The 24,488-nt window shown below is 43.6% G+C and overlaps 1 protein-coding gene across 1 annotated transcript in view; it reads right to left on the bottom strand.

Moving 5' to 3' along the window:
- AcCoAS (acetyl coenzyme A synthase) overlaps window positions 1–20,515 on the bottom strand; it is a 35,128-nt gene extending 14,613 nt beyond the window's left edge. Inside the window, exons 1-9 of the mRNA XM_037415319.2 lie at window positions 20,096–20,515; window positions 15,448–15,539; window positions 13,784–13,887; window positions 10,651–10,723; window positions 9,893–9,968; window positions 7,345–7,557; window positions 5,758–5,950; window positions 4,804–4,937; window positions 2,714–2,846 (exon numbers count right to left, since the gene is read on the bottom strand). Of these exons, the coding sequence (XP_037271216.2) occupies window positions 2,714–2,846; window positions 4,804–4,937; window positions 5,758–5,950; window positions 7,345–7,557; window positions 9,893–9,968; window positions 10,651–10,723; window positions 13,784–13,887; window positions 15,448–15,539; window positions 20,096–20,445 (1,368 nt within the window). The 5' untranslated portion in view covers window positions 20,446–20,515. The remainder of the gene's footprint in view (window positions 1–2,713; window positions 2,847–4,803; window positions 4,938–5,757; window positions 5,951–7,344; window positions 7,558–9,892; window positions 9,969–10,650; window positions 10,724–13,783; window positions 13,888–15,447; window positions 15,540–20,095) is intronic.
- Window positions 20,516–24,488: the final 3,973 nt, after the last annotated feature.

Genomic DNA, 24,488 nt, shown 5'->3' with positions numbered 1-24,488 from the left:
CATTAAGTCAAAGCAGCTGGTCAGCCTGCCTCTAAGCTGGTCCGCGCGTGAGTGCTTGGACGCGTCAGCCTACAGTGAAACGGCATCAGCTCCCCCGCAATCAGCCAGACCATAGCCGCAACCATTGGCCGAGCGTGCGGATGCTCAGCACTTGCCAAGTACCGTCCCACCTCAGGACAATGTCATCCGCAACAAGGTAGTCACAGCCTTGACTCAGCATTCGATAGCTCCAGCATCTTGCAGACGGGTTCCAAAATGCACTTGCAGCAAGGTTCCCATCCTGCTAAACGATGCCACATTGATGGAGGCTGGAGTTACCAACCCGCCTATAGACATCAAAGACAAGCCACTGGCACCTGAAGTTTGCTCTCTTGCACCCAACGACCACACACCCAATGACCATAGCGGTAGACGCATGCGTCACACGTGCACGATGCTAAAGTAGTGGTCATTCATGACGCGGCAGGGCGGAAGCTTGTCTCGAAGACGCGGTAAATGTGCCAGCCGCTAGTCTTATGTGCTGCTTCTTCCCATGTTATGTCAAGCGTGGCCAAGACCTGCGGCCGCAACGAGCCAGTCAGTGTCAGCCATCCGAGATTTCGACACTTGAGGTATCGCGGCATGCACAAGAGAGATCACTCAGGCACATACGGAACCGTCCGCCACGTAACAGCCAAGGCCAACCACCAGAGGTATCGTTGACACGTCATCGAGCCAAGTCATTGTATGGCCAAGACCAACCGACACGCCACGGCGACTGCCGGCCTCCCAAGGCGATTTCGCAGCTAGCCTTGCAATGTTGCAGCGTGGTTGACTGTAACGGAGCAAGATCAGCGCTGCATGCATTGGCGCGCGTTGGGCTAGCAGAAGACAAGAAGAACAAAGTTCGATTAAAAACAGCCAGTCCAGCGTACGGGCGTTCTGTTTCTTAATCGTTACAATGGCGCAGTCGTCGAAAACGCTGCCTTAAAGCTGACACCACCTGTGCTCGTGCGTCCTCGGCTAGCGGAAGACAAGGAGAATGAAGTTGGATAAAGAACAGCCCGCCCAGCATACGGGCACTCTTTCTTTTTCTCAATTGTTACAATACTTATAGTGCATATGAGCCCACTCTTCACATTTGCACTTTTCATCAATTGGCCTGCAATTCGAGGACAACCCAGTCCTCGTGTAGAGCTGTGCGAATAGCAAATTAAAGGGTGAGTGAGAACCGAATCGGCTATGCTAATGAAGCGCCGGTGGAGTAATGTTTCGTAGTCATCTTATCAAGAATCGAGGCAATGCAGAGGTTGAATTTTATTTATGTTCTATCAGCGTCAAATGAAACCCAAACAGTGGCAAGCCTTCGCGATGGTATAGTGCGCGCCGTCCAGTTATTATATGATTGACATGCGTGTGCATCCTGTTCGGCAGCTCTGCACATAATGCGTGCCTGTCCATGGTAATAAGTGGACGGCAAGCACTATATTATCACAAAGGCTTGCTGCTGTTCGGGTTTCATTTAAAAATAGTGCATGATTTGTTGCAACCAAAATGTTCCCGACACACGTTAAAGGCAAGAATGCTGTTTGCTCAGCCTTTTTTCCTCTTTCCACTTCTGTGGTGGACAAGGGTGGGCTCCCTTCTTGTCCGGAGTTCCAAGTGTGCCTCATAGACGTCCTTAAAGCAGCACATTTGAAATTGTGGGTGCTAAAAATTTTTAGCGTCCGATTTTTCGAACTTCCTACCAAAACCCCAGGTCCAAAATACTATTAATTGTACCCCCACCTCTGCCACATCTATCGTCTCCATGTTAGAACTAGTGTTTTCTTGAGTGACCGTGGCTGTGGCATTTGTGACCGTGGCAGAGCTTCAAAGGCAGCTTTGACACAATACAAATGTGATGGGGTGAAGCATATTAAAAATCTGAAGGGATTACTTCTAATCATTTGTTGACTGTATTCGTCTTTGGGAAGTTTGAATAGTCCAAATAGTAAGATTTCAGAGTGAACATAATAAAAAACACTGTGTGAAAAATATTCGAAGTCACTCCTCATTCCTAATGCAACTACACCTTTTTTTTTAGGTAAGCGCTAAGAGCAAAAAGTCTTGTACCGCCATCTTCAAAGCTTTTGAGTAACTCCTTTAAGAATTTAAAGAGAGAAAGAGAATAAGGTTGGGTGAAAGGCAGGGAGGTTAACCAGAAGAAAACTTCCAGACTACTACCCTGCACAGGGAAAAGGTAAATGGGTATAAAAAGGTAACGTAGGAAAAGGGATCACTGCAATGCCACAGTCGTTTAGAGAGTCTGGTTGACCGCAGAAACTTCAGCAGCATCTTCGTCGCTTTATGGCTAAAAGTTGCTTAGATATGGTGGAAAAAAAAATGAAGATTGGTACATAATAATAATTCTTGCGGTTTAACGTCCCAAAACTATGACATGGTTATGAGAGACGCTGGAGTGGAAGCCTATGAAAATTTCAACCACCTGGGGGTTCCTCAATGTGTACCTAATTTAAGCACAAGAGCCTTAGCATTTTCGCGTCCATTGATTTCCTTTGAAAATAGAATCTGCCGAGTTTCCTTTTTACATTAACCTTCCTCCACTGTGCAGGCTACACACAGAACTGTTTTTGAATGGGCAGAAGTATTCCGAGTATGCATGCTATACTAAAATGGCCTGTTCGGTGTTTTACGTGAGTGGTAGTACCGATAAAAAAACATGAGGGCTTACTGTCTCTGTCTGCCAGAAGGTGTCTACAATAGCACAGTTCCCATTCCCGACCACCTTATGGTACCACAGCCAGGCCTCTGGATTTATGGGCTCACCAACAGTCCCCAGAATGCGCAGCGATTTTCTGTCGTGCCTGCACAGCACAAATACATCACCACATTACCATGTAGGAAGGGGTCCATTTTCTTTGTTAGACACAATATTACGTGAGAACTAACAGACAATGATGCCAGCGATTGTAGTATAAACGTGAAGTAATAAATGTGGACAATAACTTTTTGCTAACAGACCACTGTAGCTCAGCTGGTAGAGCATCGGATGCATTGCTCAAAGGTCGCAGGTTCGGTACCTGACAGTGGCAAGTTACCTTTTTTTCGTCCATTTTTCTTTCTTTACCCTATACTTTCCCTGCCATAACTGTCCATTAGTTCTCATTCAATATTGTGTCCAACACATTACCTCATGCACTGCAGCTGCAACTCAACAAGCTCTCTTCAAGCTCACCAAAATGACCGAATACATGAGCTCTGGCTTCTGGTTTTGTAAAACCATCGCTTTTCCTTCTTTAAGATTCAAGACTTGTGATTCGAGACAGCAGGGCGCCGAAAGAAGCGTACGGCTCCCTGCTGGTCGCCTTCAACCTACTGAAGTTCCAGTAGAGTCATTTCATCGAGTAGGGTTGGACTGGCTAGGTCCCTTCAGAACTTCGGCAACAGGAAACAATTAGAGGATAGTAGCTACAAATTATGCCACTCAGTATGTAATTGCTCGAGCACTACTCACCAGCTGTGCGACAAACGTTGCAGATTTCTTTCTCTACGACATCATCCTTCAGGGTGACGTTTCTCCTCACTCAAGGACCATGGTGGCTGTTTCCTGTCTTGTGTGGTTGACAACCTACTTTGATCTTGTGCTACTTGACACAACTTTACGACTTCTTATCATCCTCAGACTAATGAACTTACCAAACAACTCAACTGACTGAGATGCTTTCCATGTATGTTTATGACGACCACACCGATTGGGACATTGCCCTCACATCGGACAACGACCTTCGCCAACAACTCGTGACACCATGAAACTGCCAGCTACTCACCATTTTATCTTCTCTTTGGCCATGATCCCTTACTACTTTAAAACCACTTCGTACACTCAGGGTTCCATTTCCTGTGCTCTTATCGCACAAACAGTAGTCCGCACACAGTCCTCGTCATCCTAGACTGCACAAAAGTTACTCTACGGCTGCGGATATTGGGATGCCGATTTTTCTTCGGGCTCTCTTGTGCTACTATGGCTCCCATCCCATCGTGTTGGCCCCTGTGAAAACTTTTATCGCGATACGTTGGGCCCTATCGAGTTGTGCACAAGGTGACACCTGTCACCTATAAGATTTCCCCGACTATGAACTCATCGACTCATCATCATCCAGAACTTACAGTGCGTACGTTTCTCGCCTGAAGCCCTGCAACAGTGACACGCCCTTCTAACCATAACAAGCACTGGGACGATGCCTTTACAACCGGGGTAATGCCATGGGTATAAAAAGGTACCTCTGGCGTGAGTGCCAAAATGATGAAGACAGCGATGTTGTTATGGGGTTGTCCTGAATTCCTGTGTGCTGTGTGCAGTGTTGAATTGACCAGCGTGAACATAATAAACAAGGTTTACACAAATCCATGAAAACTCACTATTCTCATGCCAGCTGAAGCGTCATGCACTGCAGCCTATAGACACTAGCACCGAAGCTTCCTCTAGTGGATTATTAGAAACCTTTATGGCTCCAGCCACAGCTCACTCAAACTGAATGCAACAGTAAATTCATTCTGTTTGGCAGAATAAAGTTGTTATTAGTGTGCCAGCTTTTAAAAGCTTTTATTCACAAAATATTGACATACTTGAAAGCAGTGAATAATCTACAAGTTTGGCCTGCTCGATATACGCGCATAAGTAATCATGACGTAACAATGTTTTTGCAGCACAACAGCAAACTTGGCAGCTCACTTTTCTCAAAATTTCCTGACACATAAAAAATTTACCTGTGAATGGTCAGCAACAGAATAGCATGCAATGAGGTGATGGCACAGACTCACTTGCGAACAAAAGCGTCACCATACTTCATGAGGGCTCGTATGGCAGTGGGTGCTGTGTAAAATTGAGTGACCTTATACTTCTCCACGATGGCCCAGTAGCGGCTGGCATCCGGGAAGAAGGGAACCCCCTCGAACTGCACACACACACACACATATTAGTACTTGAATATGCATCTATAGTTTGAAAGCCATTTCATAAAAAAAATAATATTAACAAGACTGAGCTATTCATTTTATCTACTATCATTATGATAAGAACTTTTCACCTCCTTCTAATTCTTCAAATCTCAAATTGACCACTCCTGCAACATGTCGCCACAACGAAAGCTTAAAATTCTGCATGCCTTAATTCATTCCCCACAGTGTACCTACTTCAATGAATACTTCTCAATCTCCCTGTGCTTGTTTAATTTCCCTTCTTTTCCTCCTGAATTTAAAGTTAGTATGTATAAATACAGCTACTTTTCTTCAAAAACTGAACGTTGGAGATGTTTTGGCCGGGTGTGTCCGTGCTTTGCCAAAGACAGATTTTCTTTTTTGTCTGCAATCGACATGCAATGATGTTGCTACTGTAGTCATCATGGGCTGCAATATGCATAAATAAATAATTAAGTCGCAAAAGGCTCGACAGGTTACGGAAGCACTTGCATCTGTGAACAATGTTGGCTGGACGAGGGATTATTTCACACCCTGTATAAAAAGCATCACGATGTCTTTAGTCCCAACAGCCTCTCTTGGGAAAACTGGCAACCGCATGGCCATTACGCATAACTAAATTACTTATAAGTGAAAGAAAAGGGAATGTTAAAAGAAAAGGGAATATTAAAAGACTTGTCTCTTTGTTAGATACAACCTAGTGAAGTAAGAATAACATTATTTGAATATTTATTTTATATAGGTGACCACGAGAGAAAATGCTTGTTTTAATTTCTACTCAGTGGCACGTGCACTTACCATGACACTGGTGGCACCATTGGCAAGGACACCATACAAGACGTACGAGTGGCCGGTAATCCAGCCAATGTCAGCTGTGCAGAAGTAAACATCGCCTGGGTGGTAGTCGAAGACGTACTTGAAGGTGGTTGCAGTGAACAGCATGTAGCCACCCACGGTGTGCACAATGCCTTTGGGTTTTCCCGTCGATCCACTGGAACAGTACATCCCAATCCCAAGTATGCTGGTTTTTTTTTTTACTTGGCTATTTGTCCTGCACTAGAGCTTTTTTTTTTTTCCGCATTAATACATCCGCAAATTCAGTAGATATGCGGTTCAACTACATATACTGCAGGCAGTTACGAGCCCTGAAATTGTCTTTTTTTCTCTATCAGTTGATATGAGGCTTGCTGAGCTTTGTATGTGTGTAGGGAAACAAAATATGCAATCATTTTTGTAGTATAACATGTTTTTAAAATATTTTCATGTGCTTTTTGTGAGCCATAGTAAACCTAAGCTCAGAGAATTACAAAGTAAACAAGCACGTCAGAATGACCTGGAATGAGTACAGAATGCAAGAAACCAAGAACGAATGTTCTAAATGCATCTTAACAAAAGTTGTGGTATGTCGAACATTCACAAATTAATCTACGTCAAACTCTGATTGCTGCAACAAATATTCAACATACCACAACATTTGTTCAAATGGACTTGGAACATCCATTTTTTCGATGAACCAGCACAAAAAAAGGACACAATCACAGCGCTTGTGTTTGTGTCCTTTATGTGTGCGTGTGTTCTTTCTGTGCACTGCTTCATTAAAAGATCATTCCTCACGAACTAGCCCATCAGTACATATTAATCCGTTTTTGTTCTCGTGCATTCTGTAGTTATTCCAGGTCGTTCTTATGCGCTTGTTTATTGTGCAAATTATATCTCCTGAATTGCGCTTGTTATAGGCAAATTATATCTCCTGAAATGGCACCAGAAATTTAAAAACTACATGTTGTAGTAAAAAAAATTGCATTTTTGTAATCAGCAAACAAATATACATAGACTTCGCAAGTTTTACTGAAATCTATAAAGAAATTTTAGAACAAGTTTTTAGGTGCAGTGTTCCCCTTGAGGTGCACTAAAGAGAAACAATGGCTTGGTTTAGATTGACAAAGTGCACTCTGAAATACCGTCATAAATTGATTATTAGTGGAGAAAATCAATTAGGAAATTACAAAATATATTTTCGGTATTTTCATGGTGTTGGATTGATAAAATTTTCTAAAAATTCGTATGCTAAGTCTATGACACCTACATATTACAATGTGCTTTACTTTTATTGATTGAAAGCTGTGTAGGACCCAGTAGACGCCATTAAAATTTCTTACGTCAGAGTGTTAGGTCCGGGAATCTCGAGGTGGTGTCACCAGCCTCACTTTCTTTTTGCACGTTTTCTTGCTTACTAGCGTCATGTCACGGTAAGAGTGGTGTTTTCGGGATTGTGAAAATGTACTTCAAAGCATAAAAAATCATTTTGCCCTTTAGAGTCCCTTTAAATCAGTACTGTGCCTTTGGATGAGGTTGCTTGAGTTTAGGAAGGAGATGTCTACACACCTGGTGTACAGCAGGAACAGGGGTGCCTCGGCGTCGAGCCACTCAGGGGCGCAGGTCGTGGGCTGGTCGGCCATGAGCTCGTGCCACCAGGAATCCTGCTCTGAATTCCAGGCCACCTGCAGCCCAGAGAAGGGCCGCTTGCCAGTGTCCTTGCGACGAACTTTCTGGGACGTCAGATGCCGCACCACAATGGTCTGCTTCACTTCGTGACCTCTGAGAATTAAAGCAGGAGGAGAGGGGGGTTAACTGCCTAGACCGAGAGATATTTACAAGAGGTGCTTAATTGACAGTGTCCACATTGTTTTTGGCACACGGTCGGCACAAATTGAGGCCAGACTAGCTCTGCTGATACGAATGCACTTTAGTGCTAAAGCACACAAGTGCTCAAAGAACACATCTTTTTTGAAAGGGGTAAGCCTCAAGTGTCTCGTTGCACGACCACCTAGAAAGAAACGTAACAGGTGAAAGGAACTCGCACAAAAACCCACTTGACCTTCTCCGAGCGAGCGGTTTATAGAGACAGAATGGCTTGTTCCGACGTCATCATGATGCAAAGAATGACACAGAACTTGCAACATCAATCACAATGATGTCATATGAAGACATTGTTATATGACATTGCAACAAGGTTAGGGCATAGAGTTTCCTATAAATACACTAGAGGGAACTCTGGCACTAGTGTCTACGAGAGCTGCAACACATGACACGTCAGCGAACATGGAAATGATGGGTAGTATAATGATTTGTCTAAGCTCTGTACTTTAAGTTTTCCTTAGCTTTGCGTGACTTGAAGCTGCTTTGTCATGAGACAACAATGAGCAATAGTTTATCAGTTATGCTTCACCACCGTAATATTTTAGGCTCGCCAATTCAAATCCGGTCATGAAGTTCAAAATGGTTTGTTCTTTTATACAAAACGAAACTGAAACACAACATTGAATGAAGCTATAACTGCGTCCGGAGCCTGCAAGAACAAAAACTAGGCAAATCTATGAACTACCCATCATTCCCATGGCCGCTGAACAATCGCAGCGCCAGAGTCCCCTCTATTTAAGTTTAAAAAACTCTGTGGTTTAGAGTGCTCCGATTCCAAAGATAGCGCAACATCACGCGAGGTGCATGAAGATTCAAAGGGTAAAAAAACAATGAATTCGACTGAGAATGCCCAGGTAATGCCTTCCACAATGCAGCTCAATATGTCTCGTTAGGAATTGTGGTACAGTCGAATCTCATTAATTCGAACACGCATAATTCGAACTTACAGTTAATTCCAACTCGCGATGAGGTCCCGTCAAAGCTATGTGTATTCCAATGGGCTAAAACGCCCGGTAGTTTGAACGTGCAAGCACTCGCGACGGTTAATTCGAACATACCACGCTGCAAAAATGCTCTCGGCACTCTGCTCAATCCCGCAGCGGCACCTGCGACACCTCAACACTGCAGGCGAAGGAAATGAAAAGGAAGGAAAGGCTGCAGTTGAATGTTTGATCTCTCTCAAATGCAACTCTGCGACGCACCCGTGTCACGCTTCTCCCTTTTCCGTCCCTGCCACATAAAGACCATTCTCTTTTCAACGCCATGCCACGTGCGAAGAGAGAGTAAAAAAAAAGAAAGAAAGATGTCGCTGGGTTTAATGAATGTGTGGTTGAAAGAAAACAAAAAGGCACTATCATAGGCACTATCTTCTGCAGCCCTTGCTCCTTGCGGGAACACGGCTCTGCGCCTTGATGGGGAGGGGGGGGGGGGGGTCTCTCACGCGCCGGTGCCACGCTTCCCCTTTCCGTCCCTGCCGTGTAACCCTTCTCCTTTCAACGACGCGTGCGACGATACAAAAAAATTAAAATAAAGCCACCGTGGAGTGTTGCTTTTCTCTCAAATGCCGATCTGCTTCCTTTCGCGTGCTCCTCCTTTCTTGTCACGTGCTGGCCAAGCTGCGGCTGCCTCCGCTACGCAGTCGTTGTTGGCGTCATCTTTAGAAAGTGTCGATGCTGAACATTTCGGCGCGCAACTTCTCTTGCCAGGAGAATTCTGAAGCCGAAGTAGAAATGCTTTGCAAGATGTGTGCGAAATTGATTGACTCGCTGCAAGGCAAACGTGTGCAGACGCGCATCACCGATTACTTCAATTAATAACAGATGTCCTGTGATTTGTGAACAAATGTTAGTCTTCTTAAACGTCCCCCTCGTGCATTAGCTCAATGCACATGCACCACTGCATGGAGAGCCTTCTGTTTATTTAGCTTTCATTAATTTGAACTTCTTTTAATCGTACAAATTTTCAGGCCCCTTCGAGTTCGAATTGTTGAGATTCGACTGTACTACTTAATGCAGCGCAGCATGCCTTCCCCTTTCAGTTTTACAGAGCCTTGGTTCACATGCTTTGCATTCACTGGAAAGCACTACCACAGCCACTCCTTTATTGAGCACATTTAGTTTCTGAACAACACATGACAGTGATTCTTTTTCCACTGCATTTTTTTTACCCACAGTAGAAATCCTCAGACAGTGCACTTTATGAACAGCAGGAAGTAAGCATAAAAGATGCTTACTGTTCCTTGGCCTTGCTGACAGCATGGTCCACTATCTCCTTGAGGTTGATGAGCTTTTGCCCACGCCAGACACCATCTGCAAATCAAAATGCAAATGTAATATGCTACCTTCACCACAAAGCTGTGTATGTGGAAAGGAACATTTGCTGATAAGGTTTCGATTCAACAAATATTCACATGAAGATTAATCAAGGAATGTGGCAAGAATGCCCATGAAGGAACAAAGATGAGTGATTAACGGCACTGAGAACACGCAATCCTGAAACAAAAATTATCCTGGGCCTTGGTACTAAAGTTTCAATTATATTTCAGATAATGGGGACAAATCACTAAATCATTAGGCACCCTTGGAAATGTATTTCTAAGAGAACTCAAAAAAAAAAAAAAAGCTATCCCACCCCATGCCAGAAATATGCTTGGAATAAAGCATTAGTAAGATTAAAGGCAAATTCAATGCCATGTCAACAAAGGCCACTAAAATCCTGTACAGTAACACTATGCAGTCCAAAAATCAATCAATTAGACAAAAAAGAAAACGAGCTTTACTACACAACCTGAAAGTTTTGTTATGAATAGCCTGACTGAAAGCCTGAAAGGCAAGTGACGAGTCCAATATAAATTTCCTTTTTTGAATTTATATACAATCTTGCACTGTTACCAGATGCAGTTAATTGCTGCGTATGAATTCCAAGCAGTAGACACCGATGCTGCACAGAAGTACTCTACTGGTTGAAGCTAATAGAGATCCACCTACTCACCAGCTGTGATGACAATCTTGCACTTGGCATCCTTCAGCCTCTCAGCCAAAGAATCTGATGAGAAGCCTGCAAACTAGAAATATTTCTGCAGTCATGGCATTGCAACTTCAGCTGTCAATACATCATTGATAACACAAAGAAAATGTAATTGAAATAAAATATTCAACAGCCTCATCAAGAGCACAGCTTTCATGAAATGCATGAAAAATCCAGACACCACTGCTGGGATAGCCTGCCATGATTAACAAAATAAACTGAAGCTGGCTCTACGACCTGCAATACTAAAATTTCATCATGACCATAATTGCTGTGCTATCGATTATTATTGGCAGTGACGGCTGGATTACAACCACCGATTAGGCTGCATCTATGCCTTGCTTCAAGCATCACCACACATGCATAACAGTGTGCAAGACATTAACAAAACCTCAATGGCGCGAGATGCAAGGCATAACAAAAGAAAAAAAAAAGCAGGACTTTCAGAAAGTGCCAATGTTCGTTTTGCCTAAATGGCTGTTCATTTGGGCAGCTTACACACAAAACATGCACATTTTTATGTGCTGCTGCACACGTCCATGCCATGCACATACAGTTATACGTATTGCACTGGTTTCATGTCCCCTTTTCCCGAAACATACAGTATTATGACACTTATTGCTTTGACCTTTTGTTACAAAAGAATAATTTTTTGTCTCCATACCTTCAATTTCTAAGATGCACAAAGCTAATTATATATATATATATATATATATATATATATATATATATATATATATATATATATATATATCACCAGAAGAAGCGAACGAGCAAACGAAAAACGATGCTTTATTGCCAACGTTACGGCCGGGGACCGGCCTTCGTCAGGGCATACGAAGCCCTGACGTATGCCCTGACGAAGCCCTCACGTATGCCCTGACGAAGGCCAGTCCCCGGCCGTAACGTTGGCAATAAAGCATCGTTTTTCGTTTGCTCGTTCGCTTCTTCTGGTGACTTATAACTCGACCGGAATCCAGGAAGACTTTCAAGAAATATATATATATATATAAATATATATATATATATATATATATATATATATATATATATAATTTTTTTTAAGCGCATTTCAAGCACTTCATCGTTTTCACTTGTACATAGCCATTATCATTTTTTCCTCTCGTCGGTGTTCTGAGCTGAGGGATACATCGCGGAATAAACGCTTCTGCTTGTCCTGTCTGGTGAAGTCTGCCTGTGTCTTTAAGCGTGGTGAAGGTGCTGGGTCAAGATCCCAATGTCCTTCTACGTTCATTTTCCACCTGAAGCTTCGATCTGGTCACCGCTTGCACCCAGCCACCTACACAGGAATGCAGACGTTGGATCCAACACCTAGCCCTAACGCTGCAGCACCTATGCCGGTGGCTGCCCGCTCTTCATTTACTATCACCAGCTCTCAGCACGAACTGCCATGTTCGCAGGTCTCCGCGGTGACGACGTCGAGGAATGGCTCGACTTTTACAACCGTGAGGGTTCAGCCAGTCGATGGACCGAAGTGGAGAAATTGAGCTACCTCCCTTTCTACTTGATCAGCGTAGCTGAAACCTGGTATTTCAATCACGAAGCTGACTTCATCGATTGGTTGACCTTTTCCAACAAACTGCGACAAATCTTCGGATGCTCATCGGGGCATTCCGAAACTGCAAAACAGAAGTTGGCTGTGCGTCTTCAACTTGTACATGAGTCATACACTTGTATATCGAGGATGTTCTGGCCCTCAGTCGCCGTGCAAACAGCAATATATATATATATATAGGCAGGCATGGTGGTTGAGTGGCCGTAGCATTGCATATAGTCCAGTAGATCCTCCGTGAGCGGTCACAACGTGGTTTATTTCGATGTTCGGCCTAGAGTCTGGCCTTCATCAGGCACTATCTTCTGCAGCCCCTGCCCCTTGCAGGAGCACGGCTCTGTGCCTTGAGGGTGGGGGGGTCTCTCACGCGCCGGTGCCATGCTTCCCTTTTTCCCGTCCCTGCCACGTAACCCTTCTCCTTACAACGACGCACGCGGAGAGCAAAAATAAAATAAAAATAAAGGCTGCAGTGGAGTCTTGGTTTTCTCTCAAATGCCGATCTGCTTCTCTCCGTGTGGCGATAGTTATAGCGCGAGAACAGAACGACAACACAGAGACAAGAAGGACACGAAGGATCTTATCTCTGTGTCGTCGTTCTGTTCTCGCGCTATAACTATCGTCATGTCATACCAACTAGCCCAAGCTGCCACACCTCTCCGCGTGGAGACGATCCTCCTTTCTCGTCACATGCTGGCCATGCTGCGGCTCCGCTATGCAGTCGTCGTTTTTTAAAAGTGTAGGAGCTGGACGTTTCCGCGCGCAACTTCTCTTGCCAGGAGAATGCTGAAGCCAAAGTAGAAATGCTTTGCAAGATGCGTGTGAAATTGATTGACTCGCTGCAAGGCAAACGTGTGCAGACGTGCATTACTGATTACTTAAATTAATGACCGACGTCCTGTGATTTGTGAATAGATGTAAGTATTCTGAAACTTCCCCCTCGTGTGTTAGCTTAATGTACATGCGCCACTGCATGGAGAGCCCTCTGTTTATTTAGCTTTCATTAATTCAAACTTCTTTTAATTTGAACAAATTTTCGGGCACCTTTGAGTTCGAATTATCTAGATTCGACTATTTATCGAATGCCAAACTTGTAGTCCTTCATTGTACTCACTCAGTGAGCTTGAATGTACTCAAAACTACAATTTATTAAAGTTTTTTTTATGGAAACATTGTATATTGTTTATGGTAAAGAATGTTGACAAGTAAAGATTGAAAGGGTCTGCTTGCGCCCAGCAAAGCAAACAGCACTCATAGTAACACGATGGTAGCGAACACACTCATCGGCTCTTTATGCGCAACTTGCAGTACATTCCAGCAGAACAGCTGGTGATTGTGTACCTTCAAGATCATCTTTCATCATTCACATTGTGCAAACAATCTAGTTGTGTTAGATAAAATGGACGTTCGAGAAGGCGCAAACAATTTCAATACAACCTAGGACAGAGAACAAGTGCGTGCATCAGTGTAAAGTGGCTTTCTCACATATGGACACAATACCATCAATGTTGCAATGGGCACACATACCACAACAGAATGAATAGCTCCAATTCGTGCACAGGCCAGCATGGCAATGACCAACTCTGGGATCATGGGCATGTACAGGGCAACTGTATCTTCTTTTTTGAGGCCTGCACAGTGCAAATATATGCATGTGACAAGTCACAAATACCCACAAGAGCAAGGTTCGTGCTGCAAGCAACAATACCTGCCTGCCATGTTGCCAAAGAAGCAACCACTACAGGCAAAAGTTGCAAATTGTACTAAAAGGAAAGTTCCTGTGCAGATTTAAAAATTTAAAGTTTAGTACTACTATTTGTCAGAAGTACCATCGGGCAATATGAAGATAAATATAAAAGACAGATATCTATACTGCTAATATTAAATGTTGACAAACCGGGGACATAATCCTGGTTCTATATAGACTTGGACAACTTCCACTTGTGAATACCTTAGAAAGTCCACTGTATAGAACTATTACTAACTGTATTTGTTTTGCCATGAATGTACGTGTGTACGAATGCATGAATGTATGTATATATGTATGTATGAATATATGCATGCATGCATGCATGTATTATATGTGTGGGTGTATATATGCATTTTGTTCCCACCACTATTTGTAATGACCTTGGGAGGTAATTTTTTTTTCAGAAGTAGGCAAATCTGCAACAAAGGAAGTTTCATGACAATATTAAATAGTCCACCTAATCCTAAAAGCACAACAAAACTGCACCTAGATTCCTCAGGGGAAAAAAATAATATTTGAAGCAAGATTAATTTTGGTCGAGGTATCAAAACAGTACTTTTCTGGGTCAGCTGAGGCATGTGAGCAAAAAGCTAGAGACAGCAGGCGGCACACGGAAAAACTTGAAACACCGGACGAAGCAGGCGAAAGCCTGCTCAATTTTCTGTGCATTATTGACGAGGATACATTCTCAATTGAACGACTACAACAAAGTACAAGTCGTTTAGCTGTACCACATTCATACAGACGGCGTTTCCTCTACAACTTCATTGACCAACATACGAGACCAATGTGACGTTAAGTACCAGGTCGCTGCTGTCAAAGGAGCCAAGCCAAGCCACACACACTCGCCTGCTGTCAGATTCTTTACAGAGGTGTCATTTCATCAACACCATGTTCCACAGTCACAGCCAAGGCCTCCCCCTGCAATTTCGAGGGGTTGTAATAGTGAGGAGGTCACCCCCCTCTCTGGCCCCTGATCTACATTATGCAGATGGCTACATCTGATTGCTTCGAAATGCAACATGTCACTACTGCAAGCCAACATGGCATTAAGCTATACACGATCAAGTGCCAGCCAAAGAGTCCGAGCGAGTTGGAGACCTTGCCATTGGTACAGGTGTCCCTCTGCTATTATGCAGGATTTGGTGTCAAGCATTTCTCGCAACCAACTTTGCGGATGCAGTGCCTCTTGTCAGTGCATGCTTGTAGCAATTTAAGAATAAACTGTTGTGCGAGTAGGTATTTCATCATCACGGAAATTGTGCGAAAAATGTGGATGAAGGGAGAAAAGAAGTGCATGTTAAGGCTGGTGATGCAAATTAATGCAGTGCTTTGTTGACACAAAGCTGGTTCCACAACCAGCTGTGGAATACGAAGAGACTGTGCGTTATAAAACATGATAGAAGAGTGAACAGTGCTACGGGAATGAAAATGCCCTCACCTCGACTCTTGAGCACATTGGCAAACTGGCAGACACCATCTAGCAGTTGTTGGTAGGTGACTATGCTGCAATCGTCTGGATCATTGCCCTCCCTGCACGATGGACAGGTTGTACCAATTTGTAAAAACATAAACTTTAAACTACAACACCAGTATTTAAGTGTGATAACACATGTTCTAAGTTACTCGCATCTACAAACTCTCTTGGTGAAGAAAAAGCTCTCATCTGAGATTCCAAAGTCGATTATGTGGTTTATTTAGAAAACAATGTAATTGATAATAATGCAAAATATTGAGCACTGCTTCACATTCTCCAACCACAGGCCATGTGAAGGAACTTTAATGCAAATAGTTGCTCATTAATCCCATCATGTGTTAAAATGTTATTTATTCATCTGGTAAGTTATTGCCATTGTCACTGCAACACATCACATAATCAGACTGCCTCGATGTAAGAGAGTGAACATCTATCGCATGCTTCCGAGTATGGCAACAATTCAATGTATGCACCCAGGTTAAGGCACTTAAATGGTAAATGCGTGAATTTTTGTGCAACTTCTTTTTCCTTAGGTTGCCTAGAATGACCACTACACTGTTTAGAAACATTTTAAAGACAAAAGCAAAGCTTCATTTTTTTTCAGGTTAATTTAACTATGGGTGCAATACCATGCTTGGTGTTATTATATTAGATTTATGATTAAGACGAGACAATACCAAATGAGGAAGTCATAATGAGCTTAATAATCTTGGACCTAAATGTTGCAAGTGCACAGGCTCCCATTGAGATGCAAGAGGGAGCTGAACCCATGTCCTTGAATTAAGGCGCGTCTCAGCCACTTTGGTGGGTGATACACGATTGGTTCTGACCACCCGAGGGTGCACAGTAGGCGAGCCTCTAGCATTTTGCTTTCATCAGAATGCGACTGCCGTAGCCGGGATCGAAGCATGCGACATTCAGGACCGCAGCCGAGCACGGTAACTATTTATCCAGTATGGCAGACGCATATAGCTGCCAATTAGCCGCCACAGGAGCTAAAATAAAACTCTGTTACTGCAACAACTGGTACTGAAACTACAACTATTAATCGCAATAATAACAATAAGCAATCAATCATTTATTTAACATGTCAAGGAACAACCATCAGGTTTAATGCAGGTGCACGCTAAAAATAAAACAATACAATAGAGGCAGTCTTTAGATAAATAAAAAAAATAATAAGAGCAAATACACACAGACAAAAAGAGATCAATGTAAAATGGGAAGAATAAAAAGACAAGGCAAGAATAATAGAATGAGAGTGGAAAGTAATGTGAATATGCAGAAGGCTTCCTGAAAGACGGAAAAACGAAGAATTTATACATTGTGAAAATCTATAATAAGACAGTGCAAATCACATTAAAGCAATGAATATGGACTATAAAAAACAACAAGAAAGTTAACATTATAGTGACTTTGTATTCTTTGAATGGTAGAGTGTTGAAAGATGTTGGCAGGTAGATGAAACGGTCAGTTCTCTCTGCTTAACTTATTAACTTACACGGAATTGTAAAATTAATACAACTCAGAAATAAAGGACAGGTTATCATTCCGTGAGCTAGCTTATAAAGAAATAACAGGTCAAAGCAATTAATAATAATAATAATATTAATAATACTCTGTTTTGTTCCTCTAGCGAATTAGAGATGTATGACGTGATGAAGAAAAATGGGGCCATGCATTTTGAACGTGTTACAGAAGAATGATCTGATCTGCCCGGACAGTTTTACAAGTCTCAGTGTGTAAACTGCAAAAAGGGAACTGGCATGTTTTTCAACTATTCATTTGCAGAATTTAATGAAAGTCTGAAATCTTAAAATGTTAGGACCAATGCAGCAGACAACAATCTAACGAACCACAAACCGACAAGGTGCGAAACACAAGTACAGTACACAAATTCAATTGGAGGGGGGGACATGCTCATGTACGTGAAAAATAAATGACATCACTTAAATGTGCCAGACAAACCATATACCACTGGAGTGGGGTCTGCTTGGGAAGCAATTAAGACGCAAAGTGATCGATGCATTTAGTGTCCCGCACTTTCAAAGAGAACTATGATGCCTGGAATATTATATTCTAGGCACTACAACAAAACATATCCCCTTCAGGCACAAATTAAAACGCACCTAGGGTGCTATTCTGGACATTGTCGAATTCCGCCATTGATCGATGCTAATTGGCCAAGTGAGCTGCTACGACCTCTCCGATTGGCTTAAAATACCACCATTATGAAATTTTACAATATGGCGGAATTAGACAGTGTCCAGAATAGCACCCCTGAGTGGGTAAAATGCACATAAAATAAACAAAGGCACAAAGTATTGCATTATAAGAAATAAAATAAAGCAATGTGTTCTTGTGTGCGAGTTTCAGTAGTTAATTGTAATTAGTATGTCAATACGCATTCAATTATCTGCAGAATGTCATGTTTCATCTGGATATACAAAGAATTAAATCATAGACTCCAGAAGAATGCGAAATCAATTTTTGGTATCATTCCATTCGATAAAAGTAGAGCAGCACTTAGGGCGTCTGTTCTAATGACCCATTGTGCTGCCTTCACCGAAGTGATTGGTTACACATCGAGAGCTTACAAAGAAGTTCCCCTAATAAGCAATATATCTCGCTCTACTTAGGCCACAACCAGTATAAACAAGAAAAAAGCAAAAAGGGGGAGATGGAATGAGAAATTAGTCAACACGGAGCTGACGTTTCGACAACTGTACTCGTAGTCTTTTTCGAGGCTTTAACTCATCTGTCGCTTGAAGCATAGAAAATATACAATAGTATCTTATTCGCAAGTTTACTACACTCCAACCAGCCAGTATAAACGTTTCAAAAGGCACTCTAGAGTCCATGCGTTATGGTGCATATACAACAGAAACGAATGAGAGTTCAGTTCTTCTTCTAGAAATTTCTAACTTACCATTGTTAAGTGTAGGGCTTTCTTCCAATAACTATTATTCAGCGATGCGTTCACCCACCGCACTTGGTTTTCTTCTCGGATTACCTTCTTCCTTCTGACCTCTCATTCTACTCTCCCCCTTTGCAGTCGCACTTGTCGAAACGTCGGCTCCAGCGCCCACCCCTGTTTACGAAAGTTGCATACACAAACGTAACCATCGCCGCTGATGCTAATTTCCAGCGTCAAAAAAAAATAAAGGTCGAAAAGAAAGACAGAATTGCGAATGTCGCCAATAGCCAACCCAATCGATGCCATGACTGTGACCGACAAGCAGGCTTCACGGCGTAGTCACATTGCTGACGGTGAAGCACGCTTTCGGAATGATAACCACGTATCGACTGCGTTACACATCGTCGCCTGCCTGCCGTTGACCGCTTAGAGCACTGGCAGATACAAAATAAAACACAAGATGAAAAATGGCGAGCGCTCTTTGACGCCAGTGAACGACAGCTGCGACTGACAAACCGCTCTCGGTCGAGGGGGGGGGGGGGGGGACACACGTACTATGTTATTACACACAGGTGACAGGAAGCGCTACAGTCGAAGGCTTCTTTGATTTTTTTTTTTCATTGGCGCTGTTCTTTACAAGCACGTACACGTGGTCGAAGCTCGACAATCACATAGTGCCAACGTACGCAGGATGTGTACACACAAACGAGAGGCAGAAAAGCCCACACGTGCACCGCTATAGTGCGGTCGATCAAGTTCACAAAGAGGGTGACACGTCTCAAAAGGATTACCGCGCACACAGACGCCGACAGGACCCGCCGCCGAGTCCGCTTTCTTCTTCACTTTGCCACACCTGTATGCACTGTAGCCCTTTTAAGACGGTTAATTAAGACGTAGTACGTACAGCACATTCGTATGCAACAACGGAGTCCACGATTGAGGAAACCGGCACGCAATGACATCTTTTTTTCTTTCTTTTTTATGCACAGAGTAACCATCGATGTTCACCGAGAACGAAAAATAGGTAAATGTTCACTCAGCCACACATGTGGCATTAACTTCCGCAGCACTCCGAGGCACTTTCCTTTCCCCCACGTTTCCTCCGGGATGGGCCCCAGCTAATTAAGTCCGCGCGCATACTTCTACGGCGCTGTATTCCGTTAATTTAGTAGCTCACTGCGCAAGTAGCTCTGCTCGATCGTTCCTAAGATGCGTAATGGAAGATGCCATGATTGATTGCGTTGGAAACTGCGTTAATAACTGCACGCGCACACGCCAGACCAGCATAAGCCGAAGGAAATCGATGCCAGCACGAGTGGTGTCACAGCCGCGTGACGATTGTTTCGCAGAACAATCGACGACAGCATGTGCAGCGAGTTGCTACCCGTAGCTACTGCAGAAGCACGCCCAGACTGGAAGAACTCGACGAAAAAAAAAAAAAAGAAAAAGACGGAGCCATGGCAATCGACATTTCTTATTCGTGTTGTACTTGCCATCAGCACGCGTTCTTTAGCGAAAAACCATACTTGTCCTGTTCTGTGTTGCAACGTCAAAGAGGTATCGCAAAAGACTACTTGTGCGCGAAGTAGTTCGCTCTGTGTTGAACGAAGACAAGCAGCAGTGATTAAAGCGAAAAGGTGCGGAACGGCTCGATCGTGCGCCGCGCAATGCAAAACAGAAACGGTCCGACATTACCAGTAGTAGGCGACGGTGGCGCCCAGACCTCGCTCAACATTTCGGTCAAGCAAGTTGTAGGAGATGTTCGTCTTGGCGCCTTCCATCCAGCGGATGTGCACGGGGCCCTTGCGCACGTCGATGTTGTAGTCGAAGAACTTGCCCGGTTCGGGCGGGTGCTTCCAGTAGAAGTCCTGCGCGATGGCCTTCCAGAAACCTTCCGGGTCTCGCAGGGACCTCTGGTACATCTCTTCGTACTCGGTCATGCTTCGCACATACGCTCTGTCTCGAACTCGCGCCGGCGGAGGGTACAGCTCCGCCGTCGCCGTGCCGTTAGCTGTCGGCGAGGCGGACGTCGTCTCGTTCGTCATAGCGTCGAGTTGCGGCGTCGACGACGCTGAACACACACCACAGCACCAGCCAAATACTGCAGTTTGTCGCGGCGCGGCAGTTTTCTTAATTTTGTTTGCGCCGCCGTGGCGACCCCTCGCGGTATGCTTGAGAAGCCACTCGACAAAAAAAAAAAAAAACGCAACGCACATTTTAATTTAGGTACACACACACAAAAAAAAACTATGTTATGCGTACTGCTGCATACAACTTCAGTGCCTAATTGTTTTCGGATTAGAGCAACTTCACAACGCAGGTTATAACACAACAAAAATGGCACTTGACTATTTTTGCGCCACCTATGAACGGAATATAAGTTATTTTATTTCACTCTCAAGCTTGTGTAGAAAAATAATCGTATTTCAAATTACGAAAGGGTATCGCTTAAATAGCTAACTAAATTTAAAAGTTAACCGTTTAGTTCAGGTTTTTAGTAAAGAGCCGCGGCTGGCTCGAGTACTGAAATCGCAAACGAGTTTCGGTATTCCCAGCTTGCGCGCCGACCGCGCGTAATTCCGTGCGTCAATGGAATAAACTCGGCTGTCGTCAATGAAAAATGGAAGTTATTTTTCTCGCTAGATCGTTAAAAAATTTAGCAATGGAAAGTACGTCCCTTGAAGCTCACTTCAGGCGAAGGAAAAACACTCGTTTCAAAAATACGCGTCATTCTTTCTCCTCCTCATACATATGCCAAATTTTTAGACACTAAAAAGGCACCTTGTAGGCGCCCAAATTAGGCAGGTAAAAGAGAGCTTTATGCCTCCAATATAGTAATTATAGGCACAATAATTTTTTAACAAATGCTAACAGCTTCAAATAAGACGGAAGTGACCTCTATTTATGACCGGGAGAAAGAAATGTCATTGTTTAACCACACTGACAGTGAACGTAGCTCGTAATCGTCCTTCGCTACGCACGCTTTGCAGAACGCGGTCGTCAGAGCACGCCTCTGTGTCCTTCTTTTCGGCGTGACTGAGAAAGGTTACACGATCAAGCAGCCATCCGGACCAAAAACAAAAGGAGCAGGTAGTGAACGCCTTAAATCAAAGTTCCTTTCTCATAGAAGTGTGGCAGCTCGGGCTAGTTGGTATGGCATGACGATAGTTATAGCGCGAGAACAAGACGACGACCGGCCGTGTCCTTCTTGTCTCTGTGTCGTCGTTTTGTTCTCACGCTATAACTATCGTTCTTTCTCATCTCACCTGGCGGCTCTCCGCAATCGTGCCATACAGTTGTTCTGCGATTGCGCATGCGCCAACCGCTCGCGCCATGTCTGAGCAGCTGCTTATGCTCACCAGCACGTCCCATTTCGATGCTGCTAACGATTGTTTACGGGAGTTAATTGGTTGACCAACAAATGATTATTATGTTGAACCCAATGGAGTTCCGAACAGTCGATACTGTATATATATTGTCCTCGTGACCATTTTTCTCCCTCTCTGCAGCCTTTTTTATCTGAGAACCGGATGCTCATATCTGGTTAACCCCCCGGCCTAGTCCGTCTCCCTAATAATTTTGTTCTGCACTTTGTTCGTCGAACGCGCTGAATGAACGGGGCATTTTAATTAAATTTGAGCGACAAAAGCAAGCCTTGGTTCGTTCATATGGGCCTTTTTTTCCCCTTCAGCACGCATTTCAGATATTGCATTTTCTTTTTATTCGTTCAATTTTCGTCAGCACCGCGGAGTCAATGCACTGCGTTATGCCAGCCGCCCGTATATTAATGCTGCCAACCCTCGCCGCAATATCCCCGGAAAGCGTGGAATGCGAAGAATGATCCCGCTGCCGGCAGCACTGTGTATTTTCCTACTTTTTTTTCGCCTAGTGCACTCGATATATCAAGCAACTACAGAGAAGCGAGAAAAATGCTCGTGATGGACGCTATGTACTTACGCACCACGAATGCGCTCCGTGGCTGTGAAGCTCAATTATTTGGCAAACTTGTGCAGTAAGGAAATGTAAAGACCGACATGCATCAAGAGAATCAGGGAATTCGATCCTTGATCGTGCTTCTCTGAAACCCCGCCGCTCATTTCTCACTCCGCCCGACGGAGCCGAGGGCTGCACCCTCTGATGCTCAAACTGATTGTGTGTGCGTGGGCGTGTGTGTGTGCGTGTGTGCGTGCGTGGGCGTGTGCGTGTGCGTGTGTGTGTGTGTGTGTGTGTGTGTGTGTGTGTGTGTGTGTGTGTGTGTGTGTGAATTGTGAATCTTCGTTGACGTGGTCAAACGATACGAAAAGTCTCCATTCGGACCCACGCGGGTAATTCCAGTTGATCAAAAGTTAATTTTCAACGTAAGAGCTGTGAGCTCAGCTCGCCAGATACACCGTGGAGGTGCATGCACGTACACAATCAACAAAGTATAGAAAAAGAAAATAATAAAGATAAACATAATACATATAGCCTTTCAAGAGTGCACATAAACGAAAATTAGTATATAAAAATTTATGACGTACGTGGACATGTAGTATATTTATATTACAATTTGTGAGAATTCACGAATCAAGATCCAACTTGCGTCTGTCGATCGGGTCAGCATCCGAGATGCCGACCCGATCAAAATGCGAACAAAATGCTCAATGAAAAATTAATGGACGTAGTTAAAACAGATAAGAATGCTGTTTTAATTGTCTTCATACGGATGTTCAGTAAAGTTTAGTGTAATAAAGTATTCGCACAATCCAACTGAAGTTATTCGCTTGTGTGATGAAAAGAAAGCTTGAGACCTTCATATATGCACGGCATTGCATGTTTCATTCGTTTAATTGCGCTCAATGCATACATACTCGATCACCGCCATTGCGCTTGTACAAATACGTGCTTCTTTCTTCTTATTGGCGTAGGAGGTGTGAACTCTGGGTGAACAGAGGTCGTGGGTGCGACCACGCGAGCTCAATACTTGCTTTCGCCATCTTGAAAATGAATGTAAGCGCGCATCGCTTTAGTCCGCAAATATTTTAAATTGGACAACATTACCTGAAGACACTAATAAAAGTAAGTAGAAGTTATTTTGTAAATTTCATTAATTATTCGCAATTAGCATACAGTGAATAATTAGTTATTATTCTGTGGGTTTACGTCAGAGATTATGGGAGACGCCGTAGCTGAGGGCTCCGGAAATTTCGACTATCCGGTAATGTGCTTTTAAGGCACACGGCCACCATCGACCACCGCGGCCGCAATCGAACTTACGTGTAATTAAGGAAATGCTTATTCGTTAGTCATGTCCCACAAGAAGAATCGGATCTTAGGTTCAGAGCGAAATTAGAATTGAGTAATCATCATTGACAGCAAAGAAACGCTGTACTACGTCGCTCCTTGAACACGGCACGTCAAAGGACCCCCCTCGAATATTGTAGCAGTGCTCTTGTGAAGGCTTATTGGTCAGCTCAATTAATTACTCTTATGCGCAGCGTACATCTTGTTCGTTCTTGGCTAAAACAAGTTGCATAAAAGTAAACACTGCACATGAGGATATACGCCTCGAGGAATATTTCTTTTGCGGAGCATTTCTTAGTAACGCGATGTCCCCACTGCGTCTCGCGCCAACTGTTTGACATGTCTCGTGTCGTCGTAGTAGCCAGTTTCTTTGCATTGCATGTCTTAAAAACGCTGTCACAGCATATCCACGGAGTGAATGATGATGAGTGGGCTAAGCGTCCGTCCGTCCGCTTCACCCCACTCGTCGTCATTCAACTCGTGGATATGCTGTGATTTTTTTTTCTCCTGCTCGGCTCAACGCGACGCTGACCTGCAGCAACGAGACTTGTCCGAATGCAACATGGTCTTTGCACCGAAAAAAAAATCGGAGGCTCTACAATTAGTACGTTGGTTGTAATTCACATCGAAAAAAGAAATAGTATGGTAAATGATAAAAACAGCGCGAACAAGAAAAGTCAAAGTGCGAAGAAACTTTTTATTGCTTCAGTGCAATATAAAAGATGAAAAAGTGCGAGTGGGGAGGGGTAACAAGTCACGTGACCTTTTAAGCCCGGTTCGTCATGATGCAAAGTGTAAAACCTGT

This window comes from Rhipicephalus microplus, chromosome 9 (assembly GCF_043290135.1).
Source record: "Rhipicephalus microplus isolate Deutch F79 chromosome 9, USDA_Rmic, whole genome shotgun sequence".
In the NCBI taxonomy this organism is placed as follows: Eukaryota; Metazoa; Arthropoda; class Arachnida; order Ixodida; family Ixodidae; genus Rhipicephalus; species Rhipicephalus microplus.
This window is presented reverse-complemented; position numbering and strand designations above follow the sequence as displayed.